The sequence below is a fragment of the Solanum verrucosum genome, unplaced genomic scaffold (assembly GCF_900185275.1).
Source record: "Solanum verrucosum unplaced genomic scaffold, falcon-dt-bn FXZP01000009.1, whole genome shotgun sequence".
NCBI lineage: Eukaryota > Viridiplantae > Streptophyta > Magnoliopsida > Solanales > Solanaceae > Solanum > Solanum verrucosum.
The window spans coordinates 1,282,196-1,295,442 of NW_026020231.1; the positions used below are offsets into that span (position 1 = coordinate 1,282,196).

General features: G+C 29.6%; 2 protein-coding genes across 2 annotated transcripts in view; one reads left to right on the forward strand and one right to left on the reverse strand.

The window, feature by feature from the left end:
• The first annotated feature begins 7,919 nt into the window (after positions 1–7,919).
• LOC125832528 (uncharacterized) lies at positions 7,920–11,375 on the forward strand. Its single transcript, XM_049511698.1, has 7 exons — positions 7,920–7,964; positions 9,233–9,318; positions 9,573–10,027; positions 10,164–10,278; positions 10,630–10,866; positions 10,984–11,106; positions 11,246–11,375. The coding sequence occupies exons 1-7, from the start codon at positions 7,920–7,922 to the stop codon at positions 11,373–11,375; spliced, it is 1,191 nt and encodes a 396-aa protein (XP_049367655.1).
• An 823-nt stretch (positions 11,376–12,198) lies between these two features.
• Positions 12,199–13,247, reverse strand: part of LOC125832533 (PLASMODESMATA CALLOSE-BINDING PROTEIN 3-like) — a 96,730-nt gene continuing 95,681 nt past the window's right edge. The window contains exon 6 of the mRNA XM_049511703.1: positions 12,199–12,315. The gene's annotated coding sequence lies outside the window, so the exon portion shown is untranslated. The remainder of the gene's footprint in view (positions 12,316–13,247) is intronic.

Here is a 13,247-nt window from a genome sequence, read left to right on the forward strand (position 1 = left end):
ACATCAACTGAGTTTCATTAATTTTTTACTCAAAAATTTCGTGATGCGTAAGAGTAAGCTTGAGCCGAAGTAACAATATCAAGTATATTTTTGAGCCAAAAAATTGACATCTGGGATATTTGGAGGCTGAAAGGTGGATGAAAAATAATTTTGTATTAATTTAAAAATAAAAGGCATTTTAGGCCCTTCTTCGTTTTGAAAATAATCATGCATATTCACCTTCCAATAAACTCCCTTTAACTTTTTCCTCGTGACAAATTTTTTGATGTTGACTTCTTATCAATATATAAAGCAATTTTATACTAACATGCAAAATACAGAACTTCTTCACATTTAGATCTAAATGACAAAATATGAGTCATTTTTTGGGACCTACTGCGTTATTGCCATAAGTTTATAAGTAATAAGTTAATGTACAAGTGAAATTATGCAAACAGCACGGTAACAAACGTACAATTATGAAAAAATGGAGGAGCTGAACGAGAAAGACTCCCTTCCTAGTAATCTTTTTTAATTTGTTGTCCAATACCGAACTCATCATTAGTTCACGGTCCTCTCTGCAGAAACGCAAAATGTGCAAAATTTTCTTTGATTAAATGTCTCCAAGTTAAGGTTGTGATTTTTATCTTTTTTGGTCTGTGATTAAAATTTATCACTTAATAATTGTGTGATGTGTAGGACCTGTTCGGATTTTTTTCTTTTGTTAGTGTGTATTAAAATAGTATAAGAAAGTTAGAAAGATCAATTAGTTAGTTACAGTATGTTAGTTAGTTATGGACTATTGACAGTAGTACACCACTAGTCACTACTAAGTGACTCTATAAATAGTGATCACATGCCATTGAAGTGAACAAGTTAATCAATGCAATAAAACAGTTTCTCTTCTTCTTATTATTTTCTATGTAGCTCATAGATATACATCAATGGTGATTGTGTGTGTTGAGTATTGAGCACAAGTTAACAATGTGCCACCGTGGAGGGCAAATGACCACTCACTCTTCGAGGCAAAACAAAGTAAATCCTAACTTTTTGTTTAGTAAGTTCCAACGATGTGGCATAGTTAAAATTTCAAAAGTTCTTTTTTTAGAAAGGTTTTGATTGATTTTGACAAGAAATTTTATGTTTTTATAAATGAAATTTACATATTTATATCTCGTATCGTCAGTTGTTTACTGTGTTTTAATTACTACACCATTGACCATCCTAATTGCTATGTTTCCTACATTATTTCTTCTGATTTGTACTTGGATTTACTGCACTCGAGCCAAGGGTCTTTCGAAAACAATCTCTCTATCTTTTGAGGTAGTGGTAAGATCTGTGTATACTCTACTGGGTATGTTGTTAAAATTACCTATTTGAAGTTATATAAAAGTATTGTAAGTCATAGTAAATTATAATTCAAAAACATAAAAGAAAGTGTCGAAGGAATGTATTTGAGTCTAAAAATTAAAAAATGTCATATAAATTGGGATGGAAGAGTATAATATACAATTTTTTTCGTATTTACTCCTCCCGTTTTCAATTGTTGTTTATCTGATTTTGACATGTGATAGAGAGTCTAAGAAAGTAAAAAAAAGAAGAAAAAAAAGTCGGTAATATTGAAAGTATCAAAATACTTATTAAAATTAAAAAATAGTCAAATAAATAAATAAATATCATTTTTAAGGAGCTAAAAATAATAACAAATCAAATAAATTAAAATGGATAGAAGTATTTGTTTTAACCGCAGCAGTGTTCATGCGATCAATGCCTCTTCATTTGTCTCTTTTCTCTATGACAAAATGCCGACGTTCTTTTTGAGATGATTAGAGTGGGTTAAGCATGTGTCTTTTTTAATTTTATATTATTATTTGATTTAATCTTTCTCAAGGATGGACCTTGGACAGAGTTATCAAGCTCATCCGGACATCATAATTATTAAAAAAAAGTGTTTAACACTTTAAGAAAAGGCAAATATGGACCTATTAGAGTAGTTTTAAATATCTACTAATTAGTTGGCTTTATACTAACACTCTACTAATAATTTAACATCAATGCATATTGCACTGTGATAGGTTTTTATTTAACACCAATGCATACTGCACTATCAACCGTTTATGCTCTATAGTAGGTTGTCTTTGTTGTCTCGAAAAATCTCATTTCGAGTCCAAAAGAAGATGTAGGGGAGGGTGTTAATAATTGCGCAAATTGTGTCTAATGGTATAAGATTATAAAACAAAGCAACAAATTTATATAGAATAAGTATGCAGATGAACTATCTTATCTTTTGATTAAACAAAACAAAAGCAAATCAAATTGCTCGTCATTTATTTATAATGGCAGGAAGAAAACTGGTATTCTAGTTAAATAATTTGTTTGGATAATAATTGGAATGTACGGGTGAATATGCTTCTGTTGTCCCCTCATTCTATTCAAGAAGTCGGTTAGCTTCTGGATTTCTTTTGTTTTCTATATGAACTTGCAGAAAAAGATTTTGTGAAATTTGCGGTGATATAGGTTTCTAAACAGCAATTATTACCTGCCATTGCTGCAAAGATGGTTGACGTGCATCAATAAGTTCTCTCTGTCTTTTTAGCATGAAAGGGTGGACAATCAGTCAAGCGAGCTGAAAGCCATGACTCTCTGATCCATTCTTGCTTCATCACCTTGTGCCACATCTATATGAACATTGGAATAAAGGAAAAGAAAAAAACTGAGTGATGGACAGTGAGCTCCATTACTTCAGCAAGCTACCAAGCCTTTCCTAACCTCATAGCATCAGAGGTAACTACCGCATAGAGTACGGCACATACACATGATCAATATATCTTACGTACACCAAGATATATACCATAACCTAATTTTAAAAGAATCAAATATGTTGTACTATCAATTTAATTAGATAGTGATGTACATTCATGATTAAGTTTTGGTGTACAGTGTATTATAATACAAAATCCAGACATCAAATCAACATATAATCAAGAATTTCTCAACTGTTTTGTATAATTAATTTAATTAAAACTTGTGCATTATTATTTTAACATTTGTGTCTAGATCAATATCAGCTAAATTTGATTTTGGTTAAATGTCAAATATTACAATGAATAAACACCATAATATACAACCTTATTGAATAATCCGTTTTAACAATTTACAAACAAAACTACTGCCAAACAACATACGAAGCATTCATTCAAGCAAAAAAATTCATGGTTAATACATCGATTTACATATAAATCCAAGCAACAAAAACAACAAAACATCTTAAAACAATTAAAATCAAACTATATATTTTAGCAATCAAACTCGAAAAAAAATAATTGGTACATACTTGTTACACCCCATCTTTTATCATGCTAAATTAAAAATGATATATTGTTATTTTAAATCATTGAAACAATTATCAAAGAAGATAAAGAGTTCTATTTTAGTTACAGTACTTGTTTGAGGTTATGAGAGAAAAACATTAATTAATTGTTGGGAGATTTGTGGAGGGTAAATAACGAAATGGAAGAAAATTAAGGAATGAAATCTTATTTTTGGATTGGAACGTGTATTGTTTTTTTTTAAAATTTATCTTCTTTTTTTTTGGTTTGTTTTGTTTTGTAAAAATTCTATTGCTATGTAGGTGAAAAGTCAAACTATTGTTAATACAAAAAATAATCAAGAGTGGCTGAGGATTTTTCTCAACACTAATCAACCTAGTCAAATAACAAAGTGTTTTTCTTCAGTTTGCCTTGACTGTTTAACCTGTATACGCTAGATGATATATTACAATTAATAATTTAACTTTTGTATAATGTGCTTATACTTTATAATTATTGGTTCTACATTTATTTTTTTCTCTTTTTATCCTTTTCTCTATACACAATACACACTCTGTGTGTTTGTGTGTGTGAGAGAGATAATATTATATATGTATTATATCGGTTTGATTTGAGTTTAATTTGATTTAATTTTTTGTTAAAACAAAAAATAATCAAGAGTGGGCGAAGATTTTTATCAACATTAAATCAACCTAATTAAATCACAAGTCAGTTTGACTTGACTAATTGACATGTATATCGCTAAACGACACAATGCAATTAATTATTTACTTTTTGTATAATCTGCACTAGCTCTACATTTATTATTTTAATTTTTTAATCCTTTTCTTTGTACACAATGTGCTCGCATATATATATATATATATATATATATATATATACTAGTTTTACGGCACGTGTGTATCATATTATATAGTATATGATGTTTTAAAATAGAATTAATATGACTAAATTAAAGCTTTTTAGCAAATAACTATAAATTGAAAGACCAATGGTCAAATGCTTTTGAATGATTAATACAAATTGTTATAAAATTAATTATTTTTTAGACCAAAATGACCCGATTCCATTGAAACATTTCAAAATACAGTTAAAATTTAAATATGCTGAGAAACTGACATTTCTTTAGTACTGTTTTTTTTTACTTTACTCAATTTTGTAAACAAACTTGACCAACAAAACAGAAAATAATATCAATATAAAAAAGGTCACCAATAGCTTTTCCTCTAAAGGTTATGACTATAAATGATGGACACCATTTAAGTATAATTTTTCTCTTAAATATTAATACTTTATTGTGCATGAAACTAATAACTATTACCATAAATAGTGCAATATTTTATCTTTATAGGTAATATATCTTTTTAAAATATTATTACTCATTTAATATTTGAGTAAGACTATCATAGAGAAGTAATTTAACCAAAAGTGTACTTTTATAGAAAATTTCAACACTGTTATAAGTAGAATATTATTGAGAAAAAAAATATAACATAAAATATTAGTTCTAAAAAAATTTGGTTGTGACAGGGTTAAATAGAGAATTGAGTGTATGTCAAATATTTCATATTAATATATGAACTACATCACCTATAGTGAAAAATATTTTTATCTCTTTAAGTTTCTACCATATATTCGTGGAATTGTAGTCCTATCTTTTTTTTTATGCAACATACATTTCATATAGTTGTTGTCTAATGAGAGTATCTAGTATCTTATAGAAGTTCTATCATGATATAAAACATTAAACTTTTGCAATAAAAATATTAACTGATGAATAAAATTTAAACTATTTATTTATAGAATCTTTAAAAATATTAACTGATGAATAAAAATTAAACTATTTATTTATAGAATCTTTAATTTGATTTAAGATCATTTTTGTGATCAACCACTATTTTCTTATCTATTTTTATGTAGGTTGCAAGGAGTGTATCTTGTGACATATCATATTCTTAGATCAAAATGAACACAAATAACATGAAATTCATACTTAAAAAAAGTCAACACAATATAAATATAAAAAAGAATAAATATATGGAACAATTCATAGCCAATGAAGAAGGAAGACGAAAATATATGTTCATGATATATTTACTCTAGTGTTCAATTTGATTGAAATCTCTTGCCACCAACACTTTACTTTCTCCAAAAAATATATTGAAAAATTGATAGCCATTGAAGAAGGAAGACAAAAATATATGTTCATGCTATATTAACCTTAGTGTTCCAAAATGAGGAAGAAACTCCTTCGTCTGAGGTTAAAAGAATAAAAAAAAAGGAAAAACAAAGAAGAAATATTTTACTCCAGTCATGTGCCTTTTTCGTATTTGTTTATTGTTATTGTCTCTCTCACAATTTGATCTATTTATTTAATTAAAAAAATAATCTACAATGTTTGTATTCGTCATTGTCCACTCATTATGTTAACATTAATTATTAACTTCTATCTCGAATTAAAATACAAAAGAAATTAATTAAAGAAACAAAACAAATGAAAATTCTTGCGCACTATATATAGAAGTTTTCTGTGTGAAGCAAAATTTATAGCTAATTGCACATTTCTTTGTTCTCTTCTTTTCTTATTTAATAGAAATACAATACCTAAATTCCAATTCTAAGAGCTTTGGCGAAACATATCAATGGATTGGGATGAATTATGTATGAAAATTTTAAATGATCTCAAATTGTTACAGAAAAGAGATCACCAAAAATTTATAAGGAGTGAATTGTTGTGATTTATGACCGAAGAAACATGAAGGTAGAAATTGTTGTGACTATTTGTAGAAAATTAGCATTTTTAAAAAATAAAATATGTAGGTTAATTAAAAGGCTATCAATTTTCTAAAATGATATAAATCATATTGAAGTATTTGTATGATGAAAATTGTAAGAGGAAAATATAATTGTAAATTGATGAATGATTTGTTACAATTTGTTCACCAACTCTTTCTTATGTGGTACTTCCAATTTCATAGAATTTTGAACTTAATAAACTGTTGCAAATAACACTTAATTATTTTAAGAAGAAGAAGAGTAGAAAGCCTTACAAAAATCGTAGTTTAAAAGTGAGAGAAAACCCCTCTATTTATAGCTAACAAATAGTACTATGAATAGGTACTTATTGTGCCTTATAAGAAAAGTCACAACCCTTCAAAAATGTCACTGCTCATCGAAAAAGTCATAACCCTTTGAAATAGTCACAACCCATCAGATAAGACACAACTATTTTGTACAGTCAATCCTTTGAAAAATTCACAATCCTTTAAAAAAGTAACAACTCATCGGAAAAGTCACAATCTTTTAGTGTAAAAAAGGTATCTACTTTTAATATAATATATTAAATTAAATAAATTAAATAAATAGAGTATTTTTAATTGAGGGTATTCTAGTAATTCAACATTCATTTTTGGGAGGTTATGCTTTTAAAGTAGTATATATATATAGTGTGTGTGTGCGTGCGTGCGTGCGCGCGTGCACGTGTGTGTGAGAGAGATATGTAGAGTATTATATATGTATTATGTCGTTTTGATTTGAGTTTAGTTTGATTTATTTTATTTTTTTAATACAAAAAATAATCAAGAGTGGCCAAGGATTTTTCTCAACCTTAAATTAACGTAAACAAATTAAATCACAAATCAAATTTTTTTCTTTAGTTTGACTTGACTGTTTGACATGTCTATCGCTAAACGACATAGTGCAATTAATTATTTACTTTTTGTATTATCTGCACTAGCTCTATATTTATTATTTTCTTTTTTTTATCTTTTTCTCTATACACAATACACGAACAATATATATATATATATATATATATATATATATATATATATATATATATATAAACATACACACATAAAACACAAAAGACTATTCATTATAATACACTAGATTTGGGCGTGTTGAGATTATAACTTCAACCTTTAAGGTATGATATCTATATTTTTCTTCATTTATGTGCTCTTAATCTTTATTGTTTGATTTAATTTTTTTAATATACAAAAAATAATCAAGAGTGGCCAGGGATTTTTCTCAACATTAAATAAACCTAGTCAAATCACAAGTCATTTTTTCTTTAGTTTGACTTAATCGTTTGACATATATATCGCTAAACGACATAATGTAATTAATTATTTACTTTTATATTATCTGCACTGACTATACACTTTGTTGTTTTCCTTTTTTATCCTTTTCTCTATACACAATACACACACTTTCACCTATATATACACCTCAAGAGACTATTCCTTATAATACACTTGATTTAGACGTGTTGAGATTAGAGCTTCAACTTTTAAGGTATGACATCTATCTTTTTCTTCATTTATGTGCTCTTAATCTTTATTTTAACTAAATTCTCTCTATATATATATATATATTGTGTGTGCGCGCGTACGTGTGTGTGAGAGAGAGAGTATTAATGAGTACGAGAAAGGATCTCCTCCTAGTGATAAAGTGTACTTTCTGCAGGAACGGCCGGAAAATGTGCAAAATTGCCTTCTATGATTTTCTTTTTTTGGTCTGAAATTAAATTTATTACTAAAAAATTATGTGACGTGTAGGATCGATTCTGATTTTTTTTCATTGTTGGTGTGCTGCTGTGAAGCGCAAATGGCCACTCACGATCAGAGGCAAAAGGGACAAGGCCCCCATAAGGTAAACCCTAATTTTTTTGTTTAGTAAGTTCTTACTACGTGTGCCGCAGTTAAATTTTTAAGAATTTATTTTTACAAAAAATTGATTGAATTTTGACATGAAATTTTTATTGTTTTATAAATGAAATTACATATGTGAAATTATACAAAAATAATTTTTAAGCACTAATAAATTATAATTCATAATATTTAAAAGACAAGAAAAAAAGGTCACGAAGAAACATTTGAAATTCAAAATTTAAAATGTACCATATAAATTGAACGAAAGAGTATATTATACTTTTCTTTGTATTTACTCGTCCAATTTTCAGTTGTTTTCTTTTCTTCTAATTTTGACATGTTAAAGAGAGCCTAATAAAGTAAAAAATGATAGTAATGCCGACACTACAAAAATACACATTGAAATTAAAGAGTTGGGACTATAAATAAATAAATATTTATTTATTATTTTTTATAAAAAGTTAAAAATAATACTCCATCCATCTCAATTATGTGGCTCCTTTCGGATTTTGAGATTTAAATAAGTCTGTCTTTGACCATAAATTTTTTCATATATCTTTAAAATATTTAAAATTGGCAATCATTGTGACTTATACTACTTTTTACGTAGTTTATGAATATATATTTATTTCTTTTAAAAAAATTAAAGATTTCACAATGACTGTCAATTTATATTCAGAAACTACGTAAATAGTAGTTTAAGTCACAATGGTGGTCAATTTAAAATATTTAAGGGATATATCAAAAATTATGATCAAAGTTAGACTGTTAGACTCCCGCGAAGCGAAATGTTCCACACAAATTGGGACAGAGGGAGGAGTAATAAATCAAATAAATTAAAATAGAGGAAGTATTTGCTTTACCTATAGACTGTTCATGCGATCAAGGTTTATGCTCTATAACAGGTTGTTTATGTTATTCTGAAAAATTTAATTTCGAGTCCAAAAGAAGATGTAGGAAAGGATGCTAATAGCAACATAAATAATGGTTAATGGTATTAAATTAAAGTACAAAACAACAGACATAAATAGAATATGTATACAGATGAACAAACTTGTATACCTGATCACAGTTTGCCCCCTTATTCTTCATTCTGTTCGTATGGTGGTAATCTCAATTCTGTGCAACAAAAGAAGTTGAATAGAGTCCTTTAATAGCATCTAAATACTTGTTCATCGCCAGAACTAGAGGCCAATATGAGCTTCACTTAAGTTGGATTAAGAGTCGGCCAAAATCTAAATTTCTTGTGTTTTTTGTGTTAACTTGCAGAAAAAAATTTGTAAACTTTGCGGTGATGTAGGTTTTCAAATTGCAACAGTTACCGGCCATGACGGTAAAGATGTTGACGTGCATGAGTAAGTTCTCTCTTTATTTTAAGCGTGAAAGGGTAGTCAAGTGAGCTGAAAGCCACAACTCTCTTATCGGTACTTACTTCATCACTGAAGGGCTGCTCCAATTCGAGGGAAATTGCTAATTAGATTATCAGTTTTTTCAACATGCTTTCATTAGCATGTTGTGACATTTAATTTTATTAAATATTGTCTGTGCTTTTTATGCACACGTAACCCTCTTCCCTGTTTTAAAAAATTCTATCTTTTCTCTCTTTCAGGTATTGCCAGGTGGACTGTTATAAAGATGCACCAGATAATTGGTGTTGTGAAAAATGTGTCAAAAAACAAAAAAATGAAATCTCTGAGGGATCAGAGATACATGTCTCTACAAGTATTTGTCAAAGCACTCTTCCACCAGAGAAACGTAGTAAGTTTCTTAGTGAGCGTGAGATCAATTGGAAAACAGAGGAACAAATCAGGAAGACAAAGTATCTACCTGTTGAAGAAGCAATTGATCTATTGAATTCTGGCTCTTCAAGAGTTATGTCAACGAAATCCAAGACGACTGAGACTCGAGGGAATTTAAGCAAACCTAGAACTCAGATTTCAGATGTTTTTCCTAAGAAGAGAACACTGCAGTATTCTTTAGGGTTAACAGGATATAAGAAACCTCACAGTTTTCTAAATTTCAAAATAATCGAACCGAGCATAAAACAAGTCGAATCATCTAAAGGTTAATTTTCACCAACATTTCTTGTATTCATTACTTGTTCAAATATATTCTTTTCTTAGGTCTCTATTCATTAGAAATTTCATTTTCTATCATATACTATTGTATTTCCATCTAATTGATGTAGCCTGCTTGTTAGGTCCTGGGGGAGTTACCATTCTAGAGCATAGGAGTTTCAATGTTGTGAAAGCGAGTGGAATGATGAATCCACCTATGACACACCCTTGTGATCCTGCTCTAGCTCATTCCTGGAAGTAAGTACCCTTCATCATGCACATTTATTACTAACTGTAATTCAATTCATCTTTGTTTTTGGATGGTCCATCTTTGCTAACAGCCAGGTGACTGATTAAATTCTTTGTTTTATACGTTCCCTATTGATAAGTATGGATATATATGTAATACTTTTTAGTTAACAACATAATGTTGGTTCGGAGGAGATGGCCATGTGGTTAAGATATATATGTAACAACTTTGTTTATTATTAAGACACCCAATATATATATATATATCATGTTCTTTTATTTGACGAAGTGGGAGCATTCAACCAGAATACATGTTCTCTTTTTTATAATTAATAATCTCTCTTCCTCTTTGTATTTCAGGGGAAGTTTTGAAATCTCAGGTGCTTCAGAATTTGTACAAAGCGACCTCAATAATTTTATCCAGGCTCATCCTCCTTCTAAAGTTAAACGTAAGGTGTATGAGTTTTCAGGGCAATTGCCTCATACTCTTAAATTTGAACTAGTTCCGCGTGGAAAGATCTGGACAAAGCTATTCAATAATCACTGTCCAGGTAAAGAAGACGTAGGACTATATTTCTTTACAAGTGAGAGAGAAAGGTTAGTTTTTGCTTTATATATCTATCTGTAAAGGGGTACGGGTTGCAAAGTAGAAATGCACCCTTGCCCAAGAATGTTTTTACTTGAATGTGATTTGAATTTCCTATTTATATGTAGGTCTGGGATATATACTTCTCTGGTGGAGTACATGCGTAGCAGGGATTTTGTGATGAGAACGGTTATAAATGATGTTGAGCTGCTTGTACTTGCATCCACAACGCTGCACAATGATTCTCAAAGTACGACTATAGTTAATCTCTACACTGTTTTCTTATTTATTGAAACTTTAGGTAATATATATATATATGATTATGCTCTGTAGAAGATAAATTATCTCATAATTGTAGAGTTGTCGTTCACCTTGTGATGTTCTTGCAACATGGAACAACGAGTACTTTCTGTGGGGGTTATTTTACCGCATTAGACAATACACAAATGGATGTGCTGAAGGGGGCAGCAACAAAGTGATTGATATGGAGATAGACATGATAGCTGGAGAAAATGTGTGAATGCTGGACATTGTGGTCTCAACAACTACTTTCATCAATGACTTTGATTAAATATTCAACAGAAACCGTTACTGCTGCTACCTATTCATACCTTTCTAGCTTATTGTTTTTGCATTTCCGTTGTTGATCTCTGTAGTACTTGACGTATTTGTAGACGGTTCCTTTTTAGTTTTGGTTATAACAATCTATTACCAATTTTTGGGAAATTATTTTGCTTTCACATTGTTATTCGACTTTATCTTTATTACTAACTCAATTGTTGGACTTGTATGTTTTAGCTTCCTAGTATAAGTTGGGTTGACATACGCCTTGATTCAACTGACTTGGATAGCCGAGTGCCATCACATTCAAAATTTTTTGGATATACGTCTTGATTCAACTAACTTGGGATAGTTGAATGCCATCATAATTTAAACATGTTTTTTGTTCATTGATAATCTAACTGAAAGTGGTCATTATATGCTTCCTTCTTAGTATGGTATTGTTGATTTACACACAACACACTCATAGACACGAGATGAGGAGTTGCATGAATGGTACGCATTCTCCATCTCCAACTTTGAAGTTGTGAATTCAAAAAACATTATGATGAAAATGATTTAGTTGGTGTTTTCACCAATTACATGTAGCCGAACTTAGTGTTCAAAGAGCATGAAAAGTAAAACACATAGTTTTTTAACTAAAAAATCCACAAGGATTTAAAGGTGTAAAAACGACGACCTGAACCCCTCAATGGGAACTAAAATTTACACAAAGTGAGTTCAGTAAATTAAAAAAAATCATTTAATACAAGGATTGGACTCAAAAAACTATCTTTAGACATCAAAATAGATGGGAAGGAAAAACAAATTCCAACAATTATAGTAATAGCATCACATGCATATATAGGCATATGCCAATTTCTGCTCATACAATTTTAACATAAGTCCCAGCAACTAACCTTATAGTACACAAACAGTGGAACTTCTTCTCTTATTTAGCTCATAATAATGCAAGTGAAGAAATAATAATAGTAATGGTCATAGAGAAAAACAGGTTGCCTTGTTGCAGTGAAATCCCATCATGGCTTATATCTGTGTAACGCCTCCTAATACACCCGGATTTGTCACGTAAGGAGATCCGCCTGTGTTGGTTGTGGTGGTGGATGGTGTTAGCCCATAGTCGTAGGAGTGGTGCCACTAAATAAAGAAGTAACCTGTCAAGAGGTAAATAGAAGAAAAAGATACACTAAATGGAATGTGTAGTCTAGATTTTAAAGCAGAGTAAGCTAGCAAATTGTGCCTCTTTAATTCAATCAATCACTATAATTATGCATATAAAATTTAAGTCTGTAAAGGTTTTGGTCGAACTAAGTAACTTTAGTCCAAACTTTATGTTTGTCTTAAGTACACGTCAAACATATTTTCAAAATTTCAATCGAAACTGTCTAATAGAAACATTTCATTATGTGTTCAGATATTCAATTGAAACAAGTCTTATTTCGAGTGTCTGAATGAAATTTGCTAGCAAGTTCAAGGGTTATCGATGTATTAAGCCAAAAATACGAAGAACAACACCCTTATATATCCCCGCCACCACCAACTTTTGACCAATTGAATTTTGCAGGTACTACAAGTGCTATTTACCTCTCAAGGGATACCAAAAATATATCCCGGGATTAGTTTCTTTAATCTATCACACCAAACGTATCCAATTTATTAACTTTGGAGTTGTTTGATCATAAAAAATATTCATTTCATTTAAAATCAGTATTTAGTTATAAACGTTAGAAATCTGACTTTTTTCTCTCTTTTATTAAAAGTATAACTAAGCATAACTTCATAAATTTCAAATAAAGTAAAAATATATTTCGAATCTATGACCAAACACCTA